This window comes from Odocoileus virginianus, chromosome 12 (genome assembly GCF_023699985.2).
Source record: "Odocoileus virginianus isolate 20LAN1187 ecotype Illinois chromosome 12, Ovbor_1.2, whole genome shotgun sequence".
NCBI classification, from domain to species: domain Eukaryota; kingdom Metazoa; phylum Chordata; class Mammalia; order Artiodactyla; family Cervidae; genus Odocoileus; species Odocoileus virginianus.
Window position 1 is genome coordinate 59945987 of NC_069685.1, and position 23145 is coordinate 59969131.

The 23145-nt window shown below is 45.7% G+C and overlaps 1 protein-coding gene across 1 annotated transcript in view; it reads left to right on the top strand.

The window, feature by feature from the left end:
- The window catches only part of SVOP (SV2 related protein), a 68046-nt gene that overhangs the window by 13556 nt on the left and 31345 nt on the right, over positions 1-23145 (top strand). Inside the window, exons 2-6 of the mRNA XM_020876043.2 lie at positions 6291-6451; positions 8967-9052; positions 10729-10827; positions 14280-14351; positions 20676-20800. Of these exons, the coding sequence (XP_020731702.1) occupies positions 6291-6451; positions 8967-9052; positions 10729-10827; positions 14280-14351; positions 20676-20800 (543 nt within the window). The remainder of the gene's footprint in view (positions 1-6290; positions 6452-8966; positions 9053-10728; positions 10828-14279; positions 14352-20675; positions 20801-23145) is intronic.

A 23145-nucleotide genomic window follows, 5' to 3' on the forward strand; every position in this document is an offset into this window, starting at 1 on the left:
TCTTACTGCACCCAGTCCATTTCATTTATAGCTTTTCTCACAATGTGCAGAATATATATACATCCACATGTATGATATTATATATAAACATATATTTATATTTACAAATACTAATTTATATACTGACCTATAAAATTATGTTTATAGCTATAATATATATGTATGTGTTTATAATTATTTACATTTAAACTACAAAAATGCATGTGGATATATATATATGAAATTTTTATTGAGGTATAAAAAATTGTGTATATCTACATGCATTTTTGTATTTATATATGTAAATAATTATAAATATATACATATATAAATAATTACATACTTATACATTTATATATAATACTTATATAAGCAGAAGAGGACAACAGAGGATAAGATGGTTGAATGGCATCACCGACTCTATGGACATGAACTTGGGCAAATTCCGGGAGATGGTGAAGGACAGGGAGGCCTGGCATGCTGCAGTCCATGAGGTCGCAGAGAGTCTGACACGACTTGGCGACTGATCAATAAAAAGTTGATTTACAATATTATTTTGGTTTCAAGTTTTTTTTTTCCTTTTTTCTTCTATTTATTGTTATTAGTTGGAGGCTAACTACTTTACAGGTTTCAAGTTTAAAACATAGTGATTCACAATTTCTAAAGATTAGGCTCCATTTATGTTATTATAAAATATTGGCTGTGTTCCCTGTATTGCATAGTATATCTGTTTTATACACAGTAGTTTATATCTCTTAATCCCCTACCCCTATCTTGCCACTAACCCTTTCACCCTTCTCACTGGTAAGCACTAGTTTGTTCTCTGTATCCACAGGTCCTGCTTCTTTTTTGTTAAATTCACTTGTATATTTCATTTTTAGATTCCACGTATAAATGATAATATACAGTGTTTGTCTTTCTCTGATAAATTTCACTAAGAGGTGACATCCACAGCGGTGCTAAGGGTTGAGGGTTTAGGGGTTTAGGGGAGAGAGGGGCACTGTCACCATTTTTAAGAGTACAGACCTGTGGCATCAAGTGCCTTCGTGTTGTGCAACCATGAATGCCATCCATCTCCAGGACAGTGCTCATCTTCCCGAACTGAGACTCTGTGCCTGTTAAACACTCAGTCCCTATGTCTTCCTCTCGCAGCCCCTGGGACCACCATTCTGCTTTCTGTCTCTGAGTTTGACTATGCTAAGTGTCTAAGTGGAATCATGCAGTATTTGTCTTTTGTGACTGGCATATCTCACTTAGCATAAAGTCTTCAAGTCTCATCCATGTTATGTAATGTGTAGAATTTCCTTCCTTTCCAGTTCCTTTTTTTTTTTTTTGGTGCACAGCTTGTGGGATCTTAGTTCCCTAACCCGGGATCGAAGGCCCTCAGCTATGAAAGCACAGAGCCCTAACCACCAGGCAACCAGGGAATTGCCCCTTCCCTTCCCTTTTTTTTTGGAGGGGGGGGCTTCCCAAGTGGCTCAGTGGTAAAGAACCTGTCTGCCAATGCATGATCTCCTGAAGGAGATGCAAGTTCGATCCCTGGGTCAGGAAGATCCCCTGGAGAAGGAAATGGCAACCCACTCCAGTATTCTTGCCTGGGAAATCCCATGGACAGAGGAGACTGGTGGGTTGCAGTCCATGGGGTTGCAAAAGAGTCGGACAGGACTGAGTGACAAACACTTTCACTTTTCCCTTTAAAAAAATTTAAAATAATTTTTATTTATTTATTTTGGTCACACTGCACGGCATGCTGGATTTTAGTTCCCCAGCCGGGGATTGAACCCACGCCTCCTGCAGCGAAAGCAAGGAGTCCTAACCACTGCTGGGGAGTTCCCCCTTCCCTTCCTTTTTGAAGTTGAATAATATTCCACTGTATGTGTAGACTATATTTTGCTTATCCACTCATCCACTGATGGACACTGGGTTGTTTTCACCTTTGGGCTGTCATGAATAGTGCTGCTGCCATCATGGATGTACATTCACAATGTTGTACAACCTTCCCTTCTGTCTAATTCCAGACCAATTTCATCATCCCCAAAAGGGAATTCTGTGCCATGAGACAGTCACTCCCTCTCCCTCCTTCTCCAGCCCCTGGCAACCACTGATCTGCTTTCTGTCTCTCCGAAGTTGTTTCACATAAATGGGATCACGCATATGTGACTCTCTGTGTCTGGCCGCCTTCATTCAGCATCATGTTTCAAGGTTCATCCGTGTTGTAGCTTCTGACAGTGACTCGAGGACCTTACAGTGGTTGTGCTGCAGACTGCTCAGAGTGGCTCTAGCGAGCAGATTTGATGGTTAGAAATTCAGGAAATCTCAGAGCCTGTTGTTTAACCATTGAGAGCTTAAAGCTGGTCGTGGTGGGAGTATTTACCCCACGGATATTGGCAAATGCTACACATCAGTATGGTCTTGGGGGGTTTATTTGAGACTCAGTTTGTAGGCACTGGCTTTGGAACTTCCCCATAATCTCCATCAGCACCACCCCTGTGCAAAGCTGCTGCTGTTTACTTGCTAAGTCGTATCTGACTCTGTGACCCACTAGACTGTGGCCTGCCGGGCTCCCATGGGATTTCCCAGGCAGGAATACTGGAGTGAGTTACCCTCTCCTTCTCCAGGGGATCTTCCCAACCCAGAGATCAAATCCGCATCTCCTGCATTGGTAGGCGGATTCTTTACCACTGACATTCAGGCTGACGCCTCTGTTCTTTCAAGCTGTATTGACAGATGGAGCTTGGAAAAGAAACCTGGTGGCTTCAACTGAATTATAATCAAATGTTGGCAATTTCATATAGTTCAACCTTCTAGTAGGGTCTAGTCGTTAAGCTGGACAAGAAGCAAAGATAGTTCTCTCATTGTTATCTATTTAATTTTATCTGCTTTAAATATTTCAAAATAAAAGATGTTGTGGGGGAGGAATGGAGTAGATTGGGAGGAATGGAAGGGTTTGACTGGTATCCTGTCTTTGGCCAGAAACACACGGTTTTGACCAGACAGATCTAAGGGTGACCCCTGGCTCCATGCCTTTTTAGCTCTGCGACCACGGTTAAACCCCCTGACTTCTGGGGCCTCCGTTTTCTTGTCTGTACAATGGTTATAAAAATACCAACCTCATAGAGCTGATGTGCTTCCCTGGTGGTTCAGGGGTAAAGGATCTACGTGCCAAGCAGAGACATGGGTGTGATCCCTGGGTCGGGAAGATCCCCTGGAGAAGGAAATGGCTATCCACTCCAGTATTCTTGCCTGGAGAATTCCATGGACAGAGGAGCCTGGTGGACTAATAGTCCATAGGGCTGCAAAGAGACAGACTGAGCAACTAAACAGATAACAGGGCTGTTGTGCAGAACGAGTGCTCGGAGAGCAACACCTAGAACGAGGCACGGACGCCGCTGGACAGTGGGGGCGTGGTGGGGAGGGGGCGTGGTGAAGGGGCGTGGTGGAGGGGGCGTGGTGGAGAGGGGGCGTGGTGAAGAGGCCTGGCGGAGAGAGGGCGTGGTGGAGAGGGGAGCGTGGTAGAGCTGGCGGCTGGTGGTGGAGTGATTGATTGCTCCAAGGTTCAGTCCCAGCCGCTCTGCCTGCAGACCCTGTGCGCTGTACTCTGCCCCGGGTTTCCAGACGAGCTTGACAGCTGGAGCTTTCCCAGTTTAGCCTTGCCATCGAATGGTGTTTCGGGTATTTACAAAATTGCGGTAGTATCATCTGCCTTTTCTCCCAGTTCACCAGCAGGGATTGTTCCCCCAGGCTTCTGGAATCTGGAGACAAGCTTTCTATGCCAGAGCACTAATTATTCTTGGTGAACTGTGCAGAATAAGGCAATAGTTAATTGATGATGATGATAGCAATATTTTTTTACATAGAAATTTAATTTTTACCTTTTAAAAATGTTGCCCAAAGATGCCCTCCAGTCCCTCATCAGCAGACTTCCTTGATGGCTCAGTGGTAAAGAATCCGCCAGCCTATACAGGAGATGCAGGAGACGCAGGTTCAACCCGTGGGTCAGGAAGACCCTCTGGAGGAGGAAGTGGCAACCCACTCCAGTATTCTTGCCTGGGGATCCCATGGACAGGAGAGCCTGGTGGGTTGCAGTCCATGGGGCGTCAAAGAGTCAGAGACAGTGGAGTGACTGAGCCCTCGTGCACGCCCTCATCAGCCCTCTGCCCTTCATGCCCTGGGCATCCCAGACTTCTTTTTTCAAATCCTCATTCCATATGGCTCTCTCCTGGGAAGGTAGGGACTCATCTCTCTTGATACCGCCATGACCTTGCAACCCATCGCAGGGCTGGCAGAAAGCAGGAGTTTTGTTTCGGGATGAGGAAGCTGGAAGGAGACAGGTTATTATATTTTTGCCTGGGTCTCAGATGATTAAGTTGCTGCTCAAAGAAGTCAAGGCATTTTCCGGAGTCATGAGAAACAGCACAGTGTGAAGGAATGTATTGTATTGAGGGTGAAGTCCATGGAGTCTCAAACCCAAATGCCTTTGGGGGCAAAGGGAACAAGTGCCAAGTGAGAGGAACACAGAGTGAAGTGTGAGGAAAAATGGCAAGAGACTGTCAGGGCTGGAGGTCATTTGGAGAGAATGAGACTGTGGGTCACCTGTGGATCGAGTGGCCCATATGCAAGGGACACACTTCTCTGGTCTAGCCATGTTGGTCCTTTATTAGAATGTGGGTCCCAGATGGCCAGGTATTCTATTTTTTTAAAGAGACATCAGAAATCTGGATTTCTTTGTGAATTCTTCTAATTTTAAAACTTTGATATTCACTTTAAATGAAAAAAAATTACTGTGTGGGCAGCTTTTTGTGAGCATAAAGCAATCCTTACGTGACCAAATTGTTACTTCCATTAGATACAGACAAATGAGTATAAATTCTGAAACACATACACTTCCAAACAGTATTTAGGTCTAGAACAAAGATATCCTCATTCACATAGCTTACTATGTGAATAGGACTCCCCCTGGAGTTGTGCAGTGCCCAACCTGTCCAACTGTACTAGACAGCCCTGATACATAACTCTTTTTTTTTCCTAATTAAAAAAATCGTAAAAATATATGAAAATGAAAGTTGAGGAGTAATGGGGGAGTAATAGGGAATTTTAAAAGAAAATAAAAGAGAAAAAATAAAAAATTTAAAAAAAGGAAAGAAAAAAAAATTTTTTTTTCCTAATTAAAAAAATCGTATAAATATATGAAAATGAAAGTTGAGGAGTAATGGGGGAGTAACAGGGAATTTTAAAAGAAAATAAAAGAGAAAAAATAAAAAAGGAAAGAAAAAAAATTTTTTTTTTAAATTAAAAAAAAAAATACATATGTATCTAGGAATTTCTCTGGAGTTGTTGCGGTCAGTGTAGGTTCAGTTCAATTTCAGATAGCTCCTCTTTCCAGCTTACACTTCTAGATATCTATAGGCCCCTTCCGGTGTAGTCAGTGTTACCTTCAGGGATTTTAATCTGTTGCACCGGTCCTTTCTGAAGCGGTTCCCTTTGTTTGTTTTGGCTTCTCTTCGGTGTCTAATTTCCGCCCTGACACAGGCGGGCGGAGGTGATCTCTTATTTAGGTTCGCTAGTTCAGTTCAGTCCTGCTACGGGGAGGGCGGGGCGCTGCAGACAGATACCGCTCTGTGTGGATAGCACTCACCGTGTTCCGGCCACACTGGATTTGCCCCACTCACGGGTGTCAGTGTTTTCCCCGTCTACACTGCTCAGGCTCCCGGCTGCTCCACATGGAGCGGGCCCTGCGTTGAGTGCGGTTCCGGTTTTCTGGTACTCCACAAAAGCGCGGATTCGGTTGCGCCTGCGTTTTGTGCCTTTCCTGGCCTGAGCGGCCCAGGCAGCCAGAGGCTTGGGCGCACTCTCTCCGGGTACGGCGCTTTTCCCCTCCGCGACCCCAGCGCGCGCCGCCAGTCGGGTCTCAGGAAGTCTTTAGATAGGAACCAGGGGCCTCCCTTCGAAGACAGTGGGCTGCTTTTCTGGGCGCCTGATGTCCTCTGCTAGCGATCAGAAGTTGTTTTGTGAAATTTGCTCAGCGTTCAAATGTTCTGTCGGTGAATTTGTAGGGGAGAAAGTGGTCTCCCCGTCCTATTCCTCCGCCATCTTGGCTCCTCCCCCTGATACATAACTCTTCAAGTTGTCACCCTCCCCACAGTCCAGCTCAACAGAAATGCCAGCCCCTACCTCTCTCACCCATTCATGGACCATGAGAGAACTCTCTGGACCACAAGAGAAAGCTTTTCACCTGTCTTGGGCGCAACTATTCTGTGAGGTCCTCGAGGAGGAGTTCTCGCCATCATGACCGGATTTACTCTGTCCTCCAGGGTGGTGAAGTTCCGTCGCACAGGGGAGAGTGCAAGGTCCGAGGACGACACGGCTTCGGGAGAGCATGAGGTCCAGATCGAAGGAGTCCGTGCAGGCCTAGAGGCTGTGGAGCTGGACGATGGGGCGGCCGTGCCCAAGGAGTTTGCCAATCCCACCGACGGTGAGGGGACCCTGCAGTTGGGGCAGGCCATAGTCAGGGGCTCTGAGGCTCCAGGGTTTCCTCTGCAGGTTGTACTCAGAGGGATCTTGTGAAGGGGCAGGTAGGAGGGCCTGGAGGACCCAGGGGTGGCGCTGGAAGTGTGGGCTGAACCTGCATGGCTTTCTTCAGCAGGCAAGGTTGCATCACCATCCCTGACAGTCAACATCATCAACTAACACTTGGCCGAGGATGGCAGCCACGATGATGAGGGTGAGGGTGGTGATGGTGATGGCGCTGATCGTGGTGATGGTGACTGTAAAGATGACAACAGTGATTAGAGCCACAGACACAGACTGAGGGTTTACTCTGTGCCGGACACTGTTCTAAGCACTTTTCATATATTACCCATTTCATCTTCACAACAGTTCCAATTGGAACTATTATAGTCATCTTCCCCATTTTGCAGGAGAGGACACAGAGGCACAGAAAGGTTAAGTATCTTGCCCAGGGTCACACAGTTAGGACTTAGCCAAGTTGGATTTACACCCAGGAAATCTGGCCTCAGAGACCACATCCCTACCTCTGACCCTGTGCTCCCTCCGAGCAGAGATGGTTAAAGGAGACTTGAACTGCTCATAGGGGACCTGGTCTCCCCTTACCACCTGATAATGCTGATGCATGAAAACATTCCATTCATTCCTCAAAGGGCCCAGATTCCCAACCAGAGAGGGGATTAACAGCTTGAGCCCAAGGCCTGTTGTTGGCAGATCTAAGGAGGCAATGATTGGGGTGGGAGTGAAGGCGGAGGTTAGAAGCAGTGGCTTCAGGTTCAGGCTGATCTGGGCTAAATTCCCAGATCTGCGTTGTGTCAGCTGTATTGACACTGGGCAAGTCCATGTCCTCCTCTGAAAAATGGGGCTAAGACTGAGCCTTAGGTGTCACAGGGACTCAGTGAGATTATGTACAGCAAGCTTAGAGCATGGATCCCCACCCCCTGGTTCCAGCCCGTGGCCTGTTAGGAACCAGAAGGCAAAGCTAGAAGTGAGTGGTGGGTGAGCAAGCTTCATCTGTCTTTCCAGCCGTTCCCCATCGCTCCCATTGCTACCTGAGCTCCGCCTCCTGTCAGATCAGCAGCGGCAGCATTAGATTCTCAAGGGAGCGAGACTCCTAGCCATAAAGTCAAGGCGGAATACTCTGAGGTCGCTATAAAACAGAGATAAAGTGCACAATAGATGTAATGTGCTTGAATGATCCCCAAAGCTGCCCCTGTCTATGGAAAAATTGTCTTCCATGAAACAGGTCACTGTTGCCAAAAAGGATGGAGACCACTGTCTTAGGGCAGTGCCTGACACACGCTGAGCTCCTAGTAAATATGTAATTATATTACTGCTATTACTGTTCTTATTATTGATGACGTCACAGGAGTCACTCTGCTTTCTCCTCAGTATTTTTACTGAAGGAAACCAGACCCTGCTGGTGTGATAACCCCCAGCTCATACCTCAGGAGAAAATGATGGTTGATATAAGAGGCTCATGGTTGAAATTCCAATAAGATGACAACTCCCAGCAGGGGCAGATAAGATCCTCAGAGGCACCCCCACAGGACGGCCACCCAGCATGCTCCTTTAGTCTTTTTTATTTTTCAGTTAATTTTTATTTTTTGTCTTGGAATATTTTAAAAGTACAGAAAAGTTGCAAAGAGAGCACAAAGAGTGCTCGTATACTCTTTTTTTCTTTTTTAAAATCTTTTTTCTTTGTTTTTTTTTTTTTTTTTGGTATACTCTTCATGCAGCTTCCCATAAAGTTAGTATCTTACCTAATCATGACACACGTGTCAAAGCTAAGATATTGACACTGGTGCAGTACCCTCCATGAAACTCCAGACTTTATTCAGATTTCACCAGTTTTCCCAGCAGTGCTATTACAGGAGTCAATTCCAGCACACCACATTGTATTTAGTCTTTTAGTCTTTCTCAAAGCCACTGATGAGCTTCTAAATTATATCCTTATTTTTTTCTGAGCACACAAATACCATGTGTTTATTTGGAAAGCACTGGGACATGATCAAAATGTACCAAAAAAATGAGTACTAACATATGACCCTGTTGACAGTCTATGGGCATTCAATCTTACTTCCCCTGGTCCATCTTACTTTGTTTTCTAAAAATTAATTCATAATACATTGTATGCATCTTTCTAAATCTGCACATTTTTTAACAGGTGGGTTGTATTTTAGGATGTAGATATATAAACATTCATATATAATACATAAATTAATCTAACCTGTTCCTTGTTGATAGACATTCTGGGTTGTCCACTTATTCCCTTTGTAGAAATCACGTTGTATTGGACTTTGCAGCACACTTCACACTTGCTGGACAGTTTTCCTAGGATAAGTTCTAGAAGCAGCATGCACTGCTTTAAAGAGTTTGGCCAGGGATCCCCCCCCCCATTTCCCCCCCACCCCCCGCCCCAGAACTAGGACAAATACAAAATGCTCTGACTCCTTCCTTCCCCTCCCCCTTCTCCTTCCCAGATACTTTCATGGTGGAAGATGCGGTGGAAGCCATTGGTTTTGGAAAATTTCAGTGGAAGCTGTCTGTTCTCACCGGCTTGGCTTGGGCAAGTATCTCTGGGGACAACGACGTCATCTTCAGTCTCCGAGGAAGGCCGTGCTGCTCAGCTGGGTTCCCAGGCTCTACAGGGGAGGACGCGGTTCCCTGCTCTTAGCGTCTTTGCTTGAACCGACAAAGTCTGAGTGACCCTGGGTGATAATGAAGCCTGAGCCTGGGGGGCGTTGGGTGCGGTTGACAGTTGCCCTCAAGGAAGGAGGAGTTGAAGCTTCCGGTTAATTAAGTGGTTCTCAACTCTTTGAGGCTCAGGGCTACTCTAAGATTCTGATGTCATCTGTGGGACTCACCCTAGAAGAACATGCACAGATCAAAAGGTGCCTTCTCTTTCAAGGGGCTTGTGATTCTTTATTAAACTTGCCAGATCTACCTATAGCAAACGATGTATCTAGATCATTGTTGTTGGTCGGTCACTAAGTCACGTCTGACTCTGTGACCCCATAGATTGCAGCCCACCAGGCTCCTCTGTCCATGGGAGTCTCCAGGAAAGAACACTGGAGTGGGTTGCCGTGCCCTCCTCCAGGGGATCTTCCTGACCCAGATATTGAACCTGAGTCTCTTATGTCCCCTACCTTGATAGCTGGATTCCTTACCACTAGTGACACCTGGGAAGCCCCACTATATTCCAGAGTTTGCTCAAATTCATATTCACTGAGTCAGCGATGCTATCTAACCATCTCATCCTTTGCCATTAATCTAGACCATTAATACAAGTGAAATGGATTTTTATGAATAGTGCAAAACTGAGATTTAACTACCTATTTTTCCAAACAGTCATCAATTTCCCCACCTCTTTTCCCCCGCTAATTTGCAAAGTGCCCTTTATTATCCACCACATTCCCAGGGCCATGTGGGTTTACTTCTGGACTCTCATTTCTGTTCCACTGCTCTGTTTAATCCTGTAAAGTTACCACGATGTTTCATTACTGGGGCTCCCTAGTATGCTATAATATATTAAAAGGTCACACCTTTTAATATTAACTATACTGACAATTCTACATGAACAATGACCAAAGAGAAACTAGCTTTTAATTGAGCTACAAGAGAAAAAGATCACTGTCTCTCAACCTCTATAAAAGTGTTTTTCTTAAAAAAAAAAAATGTCTTTCTGATTTTCAAAATATGTTACTTTCCCACTCCGTTTGGGGAGTGTCCCTAAATTTTTTTCCAAACATGGGAAAACACACACAAAGAATGTTAAATGTAGTCATCAGTTCCTGTGTGGTACCATACTGTTTTAACTTCTGGAGCTTTCAGGGTGTTTTGATGGGTGATAGGGCACTCAGCAGAAGGTAGAAGAGGGAGTCTTTTTCTCTTTTCTTTTTTTAATTAATTGATTTATTTTATTTTAAAATTTTGGGGGAGCCATACTACATGGCACATGGAACTTCCGTGACTAGGGATTGAACCCGTGCCCCCTGCTGTGGAAGGGCAAGTCTTAACCACTGGACCAACAGGAAAGTCTAAAGGGATTTTTCCAAGCGCTCGCTTGGGGCTGTGGACTTGTGACATTTTAAATTATCGTTTTTAATTTTCTGAGATCATAAGGCTCTAAGGTTTAAATTCTTTTCTCCTGCAGTAAGTTACCATGAGGATTTTTAGTGAGGGGCTAGCCGTCCCCCGCCCCGGGCAGCACCCTGGCCTCACGCGTTTGCTTGCTCCCTGCAGATGGCCGACGCCATGGAGATGATGATCCTGAGCATCCTCGCACCGCAGCTGCACTGCGAGTGGCGGCTCCCTAGCTGGCAGGTGGCGTTGCTGACCTCGGTAGGCAGCCCAGCGGTCCTCCCCTCTCGTCATCAGTTCTGGTCCCCCGGGGGGTGTTCTGTAGGATGCCCCCTACTTCCTCCTGCTGCTGCCAAGGGCTCAGCAGACAGGAATTAAGCCCTGAATGGAATCACCAGGACCTCAGCATCCCTTCTCCTTTCTCCATCTCATGTATCCTGGCGTGTCTGCAGCCAACTCTAATCCCACTGGGGGGTTCCAACCACCTGGGGGCCCGAGATATCCTGCTCAATTAGGGGGAACTTAGAACCCACCTGATCTGATCACGTAAACCTTATAAACTTCACTCTCCCAAGAGATGCCAATTCCTTCCACGTGAGGGTGACTTGAGGGTTGGAAACAGCATAGTGCCTGTTCAGTAAATTGTAGGAACTGGTGCTCTCTGGAGCTAAGGCTTGGAGGAGCAGGAAGCAGAACCCTTCATTCTTGTCTTGTTTTCTTCTTGAACTGGTATTTTCATTCTGTTTCTCCATGTAATTTTATCTTAATGTAAGATTGTGAAAGTGAAGGTCACTCAGTCGTGTCCAACTCTTTGCGACCCCATGGACTCAGTCCGTGGGATTCTGCAGGCCAGAATACTGGAGTGGGGAGCCTTTCCCTTCTCTAGGGGATCTTCCCAACTCAAGCATCAAACCCAGGTCTCCCGAATTGCAGGCGGATTCTTTACCAGCTGAGCCACAAAGGAAGTAATGTAAGGTTTTATTACGCTTGAAAGTTTCATCCATCACCCTATTATAATTTTTGTGACATTTTCAATTATCATTTTTAATTTTCTGAGATCATAAGGCTCTAAGATTTAAGATGTTTCTCCTGCAGTAAGTTAACCATGATAATTTTTAGTAATAAACAACAGATCAAAACAAGATATAATTAATTTTGATAAATAATTGCTAAACATAAGTCACTTTTATCAGGAATGCATCTCTTGATGAGGGGTATGGAGTGTTTCTCAACCATGTCACGTATCCTTGAATTGTTGTTGTTCAGTCACTAAGCCGTGTGTGACTCTTTGTGACCCCCATGGACTGCAGCACACCAGTTCCTCTGTCCTCCACTATCTCCTGGAGTTTACTCAAACTCATGTCCATCGAGTCGGTGATGCCATCCAACCATCTCTTCCTCTGTTGTCCCCTTCTCCTCCCACCTTCAACCTTTCCCAGCATCAGGGTCTTTTCCAGTGAGTCAGCTCTTTGCATCAGGTAGCCAAAGTATTGGAGCTTCAGCTTCAAAATCAGTCCTTCCAATGAGCATTCAGGGTTAATTTCCTGTAGGATTGACTGGCTTGATCTCTTTGCTGTTCAAGGGACTCTCAAGAGTCTTCTCCAGTGCCACAATTTGAAAGCCTGTTGCCAAAATGACACAGGGCTCAGCTGTAATGCTATTTCTGTTTTTCATTTTTACTGAATCGATATGAATATGAAAGGCTTTGTTCACATATAAAAAGTTTTGCTGAGGGAACTGAAGGAGTTTTATAATAACTCAATAAACTAATGTCACTTAATTCTTTTCAGCAACTTCCAAGTTGCATGCTAAAGAGCACACAGCAGTTGTTTATGAAAAATTATTTTTAGTGATCTAATTTGCTGACAGCTTGATTAGCCTCTCCTGCAATTTGGTTAAAAATAATAAAATGGAATTGGAATCAAGATGGCTTGCGAATGGATTTGTAACTGTGTCATTGGTGTCCTTTTGGAGGCAGCCTAGAGGGTTTAACCTCAAAGCAATGGCTATGAGGTACATTGTGGGGGGCAGGGTATGAAGAAGTCGGGGAACGGTGGTTGAGAAGGGGAGCTGGGAACAGGTGAGACCCCCTAACCTGTTCTTGGGAAAGAGTTTCTATGGAAGTTGAGGATGTGGAAATTAATTCCTTTAAAATTATCCAAATTTGCTCTCCCTTGGAACACCTCTGTGTAGCCTGTTTGGAGCCCACTGCTTTAGGACGTGCCTGGAGTAATGCTTTTGGGTTCAGCCCACACTAGGCAATGCTGTTCCTGTCTCTGGGCCTCAATTAGTTGCCTTATCTGTAAAATGGGATGATACTAGCACCCACTTCGTGGGGCTCCTGGGAACATTTGGTAAGACGTATGTAAAAAGTTCCAATACTTTGGCCACCTCTTGTGAAGGGCTGACTCACTGGAAAAGACCTTGATGCTGGGAAAGAGGGCAGGAGGAGAAGGGGACGACAGATGAAGAGATGGTTGGACGGCATCATTGACTCAATGGACATGAGTTTGGGCTAACTCCGGGAGATGGTGAAGGACAGGGAGCCTGGTGTGCCGCAGTCCATGGGGTCACAAAGAGCCGGACATGATTGAGCGACTGAACAACAGCAACAGGTGTAAAGAACTTTCACTGTGGTCTCTGACACTTGGTGAGTGCTCCGGAAAGGATAGAACAGTGAAGAAAGCTCTAGTCAGCCTGCTTGGGCTTAAGACCTGTCTTTACCCTCTCCTCCCTGCGATCAGAGCAGGTTTCTAAAATCCTTCTTTTCTTTTTTAAAACTTTTTGGCTGCACCATGTGGCACGTGGATCTTAGTTCCCCAACCAGGAATGGAACCTGCACCTCCTACATTGGAAGTGTGGAGTCTTAACTGCTGGACCTCCAGGGAAGTCCCCTTAAACCCTTCTAAGCCTCAAGCTACCTATCTATAAAATGGGTATGACTAGTCATACCTCTTCAGCTCTGATCAGGGACTAACAAGGGAACCAGAATTTTCCCCAGCATGCAGTGAGTGCTCCATGGGTGCTTTCTCTTGCTCATGGCTTACAGCTCCCATCCCAACCTCCTGTCTCCTGTTTTCATATCCTCCAAATTTTATTCAGCACCGTGCAGCCTTTAACATTTTCTTAGCCATAAGACATTTCTTGGGTTCTGTAAGAAACTGGAAAAATACTAACTCTGCAGCCAGGCAGCCTGACTCCAGCCCAGGCTGCGCCACTAACACATGTGTGACCCTGGCTGCATGACCTCACCTCTCTGATGCTCTGTTTCCTCATGTGTGAAATGGGGATAACCGCAGCACCCACCCTGTAGGGTTGTTGTGAGACTTGAACAGTAACAGGAAGCACATAGATTAGTGTTTGCATCTTAATGAGATCGCAAACATGCTTGCTTGCTAAGTCACTTCAGTCATGTTCAACTCTTTGCCACCCTATGGGCTGTAGCCCAAGCTCCCCTGTCCATGAAATTCTCCAGGCAAGAGCGTTGGAATGGGCTGCCATTCCCTTTTCCAGGGGATCTTCCCCACCCAGGGATCGAACCCAGGTCTCCTGCCTTGGCAGGCGGGTTCTCTGCCACTAGCGCCACCTGGGAAGCTGTAAACTTGGTTCATTCCTATTACCAAGAGTGTGATGCTGCAGGGTCACTTCAGTGTTCCCTTTCTCTGTGATGCTGCGTGCCACTGTCTTACAGGAAGCTGTCTTTGCCCCCACAGGTGGTCTTTGTCGGCATGATGTCCAGCTCTACCCTCTGGGGAAACATCTCAGACCAGTATGGCAGAAAAACAGTAAGGCGACTTCCCCTAAGCTTGTGTTCTCTGGGTTATCTCCTTGACAATGGCAAAACTTGTGCCAACTGAACTTTTTTTTTTTTTTTGGTGGGAGTTTAATTCAGAGCTACATTGAAGGGCAAAGAAAGACATTGCTATGAGGTTGTGGACTCTTGAAAAAAATCACACCTTCCTAGGGGGCCCAAGCATGTGTGTTTCAGAACATAAAAGATGCTGGTGGTGGTGCTGGCCCCATCCCCTTGGTGCATAACCCCTCTGTGCCTCAGTTTCCTCATCTGTAAATGGGAGAGTAATAGTCTTCCCCATAGGGCTCCTATGGGGAGTAAATGACCCTTGTACAGAAAGCCCCTGGTTCAAAGGAAATGTTTCCTCAATTCCCATTACCTGCTGTTCACCAAGCTCATGGTGCCAATAAATATGGCCAGACCAGTGCTAAGATGAAGGTGTATCTGGCTCCAGAGTTCACATCCTTCACCCTGACCTGGGTTGCTGGGAGACATCACTGAATAGGATCCCGGAATTCGGTGGATCAGTTGAACATTCATCTACTCTAAATAGATGAAGCCTGGGGGGCTTCCTGTAGGGGGTGCCTCCAGCTTTTCTGACCAGCTTGCTAAATCCCACACCCAACACAAAGCTGGTGTGACTGGAGAGAGGGAAAGTGCCCCCAGATTGTAGAGCCTTCTCTTCCCCAGCACGGAACTCTGGCCCAATATCAGGAAGGTTGGATGTGGCTCTAATTATAAAGCTTTTCCAGAACTCCTCTAGGACTAGAGGGCAAACCAGACAGCTGGTGAGCCTTGGCAAGCTCGAAGAAGCTCCTCCTAGCTCCTTGATCTGCCTTGGCCCAGCTGAGAGGTTTCTGTGAGAGCCTCTGCTGCGTGACTTTGCAGGAGACTCAGTGGGCCACTTCTTTTTAAGTTGACCTTTTTTTTTTTTGCTGCACCGAGAAGTAGGATCTTAGTTCCCTGGTACGGCATGTGGGATCTTAGTTCTCCAACCAGGGATCGAGCCTGGGCCCCCTGCATTGGAAGCACAGAGTCTTAACCACTGGACCCCCAGGGAATTCCCTCAGTGGGCCACTTTGATCCCTACGGAAGTTTCAACAGCCTGGGGACTTGTGGCAGTCATGGAAAGGAAGGGCGACCGTGGGTGTGTGGCTTCGTGGGTATGGAGACACACACATCTGAGTTCATATCATAGAGCCCCCTGTCGAGGGAGGTAACTTTAGGCAAGCTGCTCTCCCTCTCTAAGCCTCAGTTTTCCCATCTGCAAAATAGGATTGACAACAGTAGAAACTCACAGGACCACTGGGAGAATTAAATAAGAATATGTATATAATACATTTAGACAGTATTTACTGATGCATAGTTAACCTGTGATCAGTGGTAACTACTATTGACTGGGACCCAAGAAAAATTTAGAATGGGATCAGGTCATCATCTAGTTCAAAGGCTCTAGGACCATGTTAGCTTTAAAGAATAAAAAGGGGTGACTGGCAGGCACCAGGCCTCTCATTTCAATGTTCTGAACATGCTCGGGTTTCCTTGCCCTGTGAAAATTTTCACTATACTTGAGCATGATTGGAGAGTACCAGGGGCTTGGCTCAGGCAACCCTGCAGGTGACTGAGCAGTGCTCCTGGCAATGAGATCAGTGTACTTCTCTGGTGCTGGGGTTGCAGGCCCGGCATCCAAATGGCAACTAGACTTTCAGCTTCTTCAGAGCAGGAGCTTGAAACTTTTCCAGGCTATGGGTTCCAAATAGGTTGGCCATGAGCCAAAGGTGGCCCCCAGATGTGTTTAATTTGTCCCATGCAGTGCTTAATGGGATTTCTGAATCAGTTGCCTCTGTTTCAAAATGGCCATATTTTGCATAAAAATAAAAAGAGTTGTGGGTTTTGGGGAAGCTGGGTAATCTGGTGGCTTAGGACCCACATTCTGTGATGGTAGCTTTTGGCTGGAGCTGAGGCTGGCAGGGCAGGGCAAGTTCTCTTTCATTTGCCCAGGTCTACCTGTCCTCACTGCATTCCACCTGCATCAGGGCTGTATATTCTCTACTGGGGGTAATGGGGAGCCATCGAAGGTCCTGGAGGAGGGGACTGTCTCATTCAAAGTACAGCTTTAGAGGTTGGAAGTCTTAGCTCCAGTATTGACTCTACTGATCCTGGACAAATCACTCATCTCCTTCGGCCCTCAATGTGCTGTTTTTAAAGTAGACATGAAAATAACAACCTCTTTCCATAGGGCATGGTGAGGACCCAGCATCACGATGAGGCAGTGATTTTAAAAATGCAAATGAAAGTTCCATGAAGTCAGAGCCTCTGGCTGTCCTGTAGCCTGCTGTCGCACAGGACAAAACCAAGTGTTTAGCAGCCAGTAGGCCATCAATATGTGCAGAGTGAAAGAATGAATGCCAAGCCCACAAGAGGTACTCAGTACATACACAGTGAACCAATGAGTGAATGAATGAATGATACATTTCAGTACCTCTAGTGCAGAGCACACAGTCAGTGTTCAATACCTGTGTATTGAATGAATGAATAGTACATTATCAGTATCTCTAAGGGTCTGGCATACTGCAGGCATTCAAATCCTGCTTATTGTGAAGTGGATAATTGAATGAGCAAAGTAATGAATGCATAATGTCTATGCATTCTATCTCCAGAGCCTGGTATACAGAGGTTGCTTAATAAAGAGGGAAGGAAGGAAGGGAATGAAGGAAGGAAAAGGGGGAGGGGTAGCAATCTATAAGGCAGAACAGATGTTGGGCAGAGCGACAAGTGCAGTTAGTGAGAACCCAGAGGACATTTCTGCAGAGGCCCTGAGCAGTGCTTGGATGGGGCTTGCTGGCAGCGCTCACGCCTTTGCAATGCCATGACAATCCCTCCAAGTGGCTGCTGAGTCCTCGTTCTCTGGGCAGCTGGAAAGCGTTGGCATCAGCGGGCAAATGCAGGGCCAGCTGCACTATGCTGTGACCTGACAGTACCGGTCGGCCTGCATGTCTTTGCTGCCTGGCAGGAGGGCATCCGGTGACCTCACCAGGGCGGCACGGCTGCCAGGCAGCCCCTCGAGGGAGGCAGAGCTCCCATGTGTCAGTCTGGGCGCCCTCCTGTCTCCCCACTCTTCTGCTTTGTTTTCCTTCTGTTCTTTTATTTTCTCTGCCGGTGAAAGTCAGCTCTTTTCGACCCCATGGATATACAGTCCATGGAATTCTCCAGGCCAGAATACTGGAGTGGGTAGCCTTTCCCTTCTCCAGGGGATCTTCCTGACCCAGGAATTGAACCAGGGTCTCCTGCATGGTAGGTGGATTCTTTAACAGTTGAGCTATAAGGGAAGCCCATAATTTGGGTTCTCTGCCACTAATGATGTCTTATTTCTGATTCAAGACTTCTCAGGTTCCAAGGAAGAAGGTCCCTAGTGAGGGGACATATGTTTACCTATAGCTGACTCATGTTGATATTTGGCAGAAACCAAAAAAAAATTCTGTAAAGCAATTATCCTTCAATTAAAGAATATATTTAAAAAAACCAAAACAGTCCCTAGTAAGTTAGGTCAAGTTAGAAGAAAGGAACTAAGTCTATGGCAGGTACCAGTATCCATCTTCTTCTTGTTTAGTTGCATAGCCCTGGGTTTAGAAAGGGGAGCAGAAAGGTTGCTTTTTTATTTATTATTATTTATTGCAATTGATCCAGATCTTCCTAGACTTTAATCATTCCTGCCCCACCTATTCTCTTATGTACTTAATATCTTTCTTTATATCAACATTAAAAAATCCTTAAATGCATGTTTTTTGAAAACAAAACTTGATTTAGAGTCTTAAATGGGAAATCAATAGCAATTGCCCTAAGTAAGAAATACCTGCAAAAATAAATACAAGGAAAACAGTGTTATAAAATTCTAGCTGGTATGGTTGCCTCATTGCTCTCTCTGTTAAAGAATAAGATTAGCAGATGTTTAAAAAGATGTTAAAGATGGTTACCGGGGGAAAGGGATACTTAGAGAGTTTGGGATGGACGTGCACACACTGCTATATTTAAAATGGATAACCAACAAAGTCCTACTGTATAGCACAAGGAACTCTGCTCAATGTTATGTGGCAGAAGGGATGGGAGGGGAGTTTAGGGGAGAATGGATACATGTATATGTGTGGCTGAGTCCCTTTGCTGTCCACCTGAAATTATTACAACATTGTAAATCAGCTATACTCCAATATAAAATAAAATTTTTTTTAAAAAGGTGTTAAGACAGACCAGCATCCCATGGATACTTCCTTTTAAGCATAATCAGAAGAGTGAAGATTAAAATGAAAAGTTAATCACATTCTTGCAAAGTGGTGCAAAGTCATTTAAAACATTCTCTCTACCACCTAAAATCATTTTCCCATAGACTGAGGTCATGTGTGGTAGACTTCCAAATTCCCTCTCTAGTCTCTTTTAATTCATTTTCATTTTAAAGCTAAAATTAGAATGTCTCACACTTTCTCCCTGAAGCAAGGGTTGAGGGGTGGGGGGGTGCAGAGAGGGCGGCAGGCAGAAGGGTGAACTCAATCCTGCAGATCTAGGAAGGGTGCTGTGAAGGGCAGGCTGCCCAGACCTCATGTGGCAGGTCTAATATTCACGTTACATTTGCATTTTACTCCAGAACACTTTTGGTGTTGGTTGTATTATAAAAAATGCTATTTTCAATTACATTCACCTTTAATTTTTTTCTCCATCTCTAAGTGTAATTAACACTCCAGGAATATATGCCAGGTCTCTCCTGCAGTTTTGTGTTCCTCGGTGATTCTCAACCCCATCAAATGCAACATCTTTTTTTTTCCCTGACTGTGCCATATGGCTTATAGGATCTTAGCTTCGAGATCAGGGGTCGAAAACCCAGCCCACAGCAGAGAAAGTGTCAGGCCCTAACTGCTGAGCCACCAGGGAATTCCTTACAATGTCCCCTTTACATTAAAAAAAAATTAAAAAATTTTTAGTAGTGCCCCCAATAATCCAGAAATAATTTCAAAGATAAAATAGCCTAGTCGTTTATACAGTTTTTTCAGTTTAATTAAAGTGTTCTGGCTGTGCTGGGTCTTTGGTGCTGCCCGGGCTTTTCTCTAGTTGCAGTGCGCAGTGGCTTCGCTTGTTGCAGAGCACGGGCTTTAGAGCGTTCGGTCTTCAGTAGTTGCGGCTGTGGGCTCAGTAGTTGCAGCTCCCAGGCTCTAGAGCACAGGCGCGATAGTTGTGGTGCCCGGAATTAATTGCTCCATGGCATGTGGGATCTTCCTGCATCAGGCGTCAAACCTGTGCCTCCTGCATTGGCAGGCGGGTTCCTCACCACTGAGCCACCAGGGAATTCCCACTTACGCAGCTTTTAAAAAGAATTCAGTTAAAATATCTTAACTAGGCCACAAGGGAGAACATTTTTTAAAGAAGTAATTAATAAATTTCCTTTCAATATGCAAATATTCACATACTACTCTGCCTAGATCCTGAAAGTTCATATTCGCCCCAATTATAAATAAGTTTGGATTTAATGAAATCTTGCTGCTTTTTCTTTATATATCTGACATTTCAAAATAAGATTCAGATCAGTCTATTCATAGATATACATAGAAGTCCCATGAATGCAGACGGATGCTGTATTCACACTCAGCCACTCAAATATCACACATAGCATTTCCACTGGCAACATGGTTTTCTGAAAAGATAATTCTGTAAAATTCCAGATAAAACAAAGTGTATCTTACTTTGATTTATCTAGAAGTTGCTTTTCTGAAAAACTACCCTCAGGAATTTTTTTGGAAGGTATGACCCACCTTCCAAAATCCTGTTTATATGTAAACCAGAATGAAAGTCTAGGTGCAGAGAGTCATAAACAGTTATCAACTGCATGGTTTAATATCTGGTGGGAAGTTCGATTCAAGCTTGTGTGAGGTAAGTCTTCATGTCTCATGTGCTGTGGGACATCTAGCATCTCTAGGACCTGTCTATTACCTTAAAAACAATTTTTTGGCCGCACTACACAGCAGGTGAGATCTTAGTTCTCCGACCAGGAGTTGAACCCCATACCTCCTGAAGTGGAGGTACAGAGTCTTAACCACTGGACCACCAGGAAAGTCCCTAGAACCTGTCTATTAACTGCCAATCACTGGGACTGCTGAGAACACCCCACACTCCCCCTCAGAGTTGGCACCACCACCCAGAGAACACCTAGCATCCCTTGGCTGTGTGGATTACCCTTTATCACGACCTACAGTGACCTTGAACACCTTGAACAGGGGCGTGTGACCTGGAGACGCTGAGAAGCCCTGTGACTGGGTGTCTTCCTTCTTCGCAGGGACTGAAGATCAGCGTGCTCTGGACCCTGTACTATGGCATCCTCAGCGCGTTTGCGCCCGTGTACAGCTGGATCCTGGTGCTCCGGGGCCTGGTGGGCTTCGGGATCGGAGGGGTCCCCCAGTCGTAAGTAAAGACCCAGCTCTGGCCACCCAGCCAGACAGCCAGGAGGCTGTGTTCATGGGCTCGGAGGGAGGCAAAGATGGTACATACACTAGGGCTCCTGCTACCCGGGGACTCTGATGGAGCCAGAGAAGAGTGTCATTGTCAGTATTGTAATGATTAACAACAGCGAAAGCAACACGATAGCTGGAAGATGTGGAATAATAATCAAAACAATAGATCTGGCATTGACCGGACATTTCTCTTGGACATGGTGCAGCAGCCCCAGGAGATGTGCAGGGGTATTGAATTAGTGCAATTCCCATTTTACAGCTGAGAAAACAGACTCAGCGGGGGAAATCATTTGCCCAAGTCACACAGGGTGCAGGTGGAACTAAGACCAGGAATCTGTCCGCCTGTAACACCCATGCTCTGAACTACCCTACCTGCTCCCTTTTACCTGTTTCTAACCTGACCACAAGGCAGGAAGTCAAAGTGAAGGTGAAAGTCGCTCAGTCGTGTCCGACTCTTTGTGACCCCATGGACTATACGGTCCATGGAATTCTCCAGGCCAGAGTACTGGAGTGGGTAGCCTTTCTCCCTTCTCCAGGAGATCTTCCCAATGCAGGGATTGAACCCATGTCTCCCATATTGCAGGCAGATTCTTTACTGGCTGAGCTACAATGGAAGCCCAAGAATACTGGAGTGGGTAGCCTATCCATTCTCCAGCGGATCCTCCCCATGCAGGAATTGAACCAGGGTCTCCTTCATTGCAGGCAGATTCTTTACCAACCGAACTATCAGGGAACGGGGTGGGGCTAATTATTTTGTAAGTTATGTGTTATTTTGTTGTTGCAGTTATTAAGATACTGAGAGTAGACAGGATTGTAGGAGGCAGTTACTGTTTCCTGGGAAACTGGGGAATTCTGAAGCAGAGATTGGCAGCTTGTGGCAGCTGGACTGAATCTGAACTGCCAACTGGATCTCTAAATAAAGTTTTATTGGAACACAGCCACACCATGCACTGACATATTATCTATGCCTGTTTTGGTGCTTCACCAACAGAGTTGAGTAATCTCAGTAGAAACTCTGTGGCCTGCAAACCTGAAGTATTTACTGTCCAGACCTCTGTCAAAAAAGTGTTGACCTCACTCTAAAGGATGGTGATTAATAGCCAATATTTAAAGGGGCAAGTGCTGTTCTAAGCAGTTTGCCCAGACTGTCTCATTTAATCTCCCCAATTCCCCTCTGAGGTGGATTCTATTATTAATCCTATTTTACATATAAAGAAACTAAGGTTACAGAGAAGTGAGGCAACTTGCCCCATGACACAGTTACAAGAGGTAGGGTTGCAGTCGGAACCCACACCCTCTAACTCCAGGGATGTTGAGCCTGGGCTCAACCATTGCTTCCCACTGCCTTGCTATGAACAGTTAAAAGGATTTAGAGAGACCCAAGGAGTTGGGGAATATGTAGGATATCTCATAAGAAGGGGATTTCATGGAAAGAGGAAGCCATAGCTGAGTCTGAGGAAGGCTAATGGTCCAATTCAGTTAGCTTTTTAGGCTGAGAAACGTGAGAGTCGAAAACTGAGATGGGCCTTGGAGACCAGACGGCTGCTGTTTAGTCACTAAGTCGTGTCCGATGCTTTGCGACCCTGTGGACTGTAGCCCACCGGGCTCCTCTGTCCATGGGATTTCCCAGGCAAGAATATTGGAGTGGCTTCCCATTTCCTACTCCAGGGATTCTTCCCGACCCAGGGATCGACCCGCACCTCCAGCTTGGTAGGCAGATTCTTTACCACTGAGCCATTTAGGAAGCCCTGATAGACTAGGGCAAGCTTATATAAGGTCTTGAATGTCAGGTCAAAGGGATTGTTTGCAGACGAGTGGGAAGCCACTGAAAGTGTTTGAGCAGAAGTACTTTAAAAGAATTAATCTGGCAGCGGTGGGTTGAATAGTTTGGAAGTAAGGAATCCTGTTGCAGTAATTTAGGAAAATTTTGCACAGAGACCAGAAAGTTTCTTTTTAGTTTTATTCATTCATTCAACCAAATTTTTTCCCCCTGTATCACGTAGCTTGTGGGATCTTAGTTCCCCTCCCAGGGATCAAACCCAAGGTCACAGCAGTGAAAGCCCAAGTGTTAACCACTGGATCACCAAGGAATCCCCTCAACCGGTATTTTCTTGAGCTCCTGTGATGACACAGGCCAGTGCTAGGTACTGGGGGTACAGCAGTGAGCCAAACAGACATGGTCCCTGTTTCAGGCTGGCAACCTGGGAAACAGAAATCGAGATATGTGTGCAAGGGGCAACCAAGATCAACACCTGTAAAGGAGTCAGAAAAACAGGGCTGGGCAGAGGGAGACAC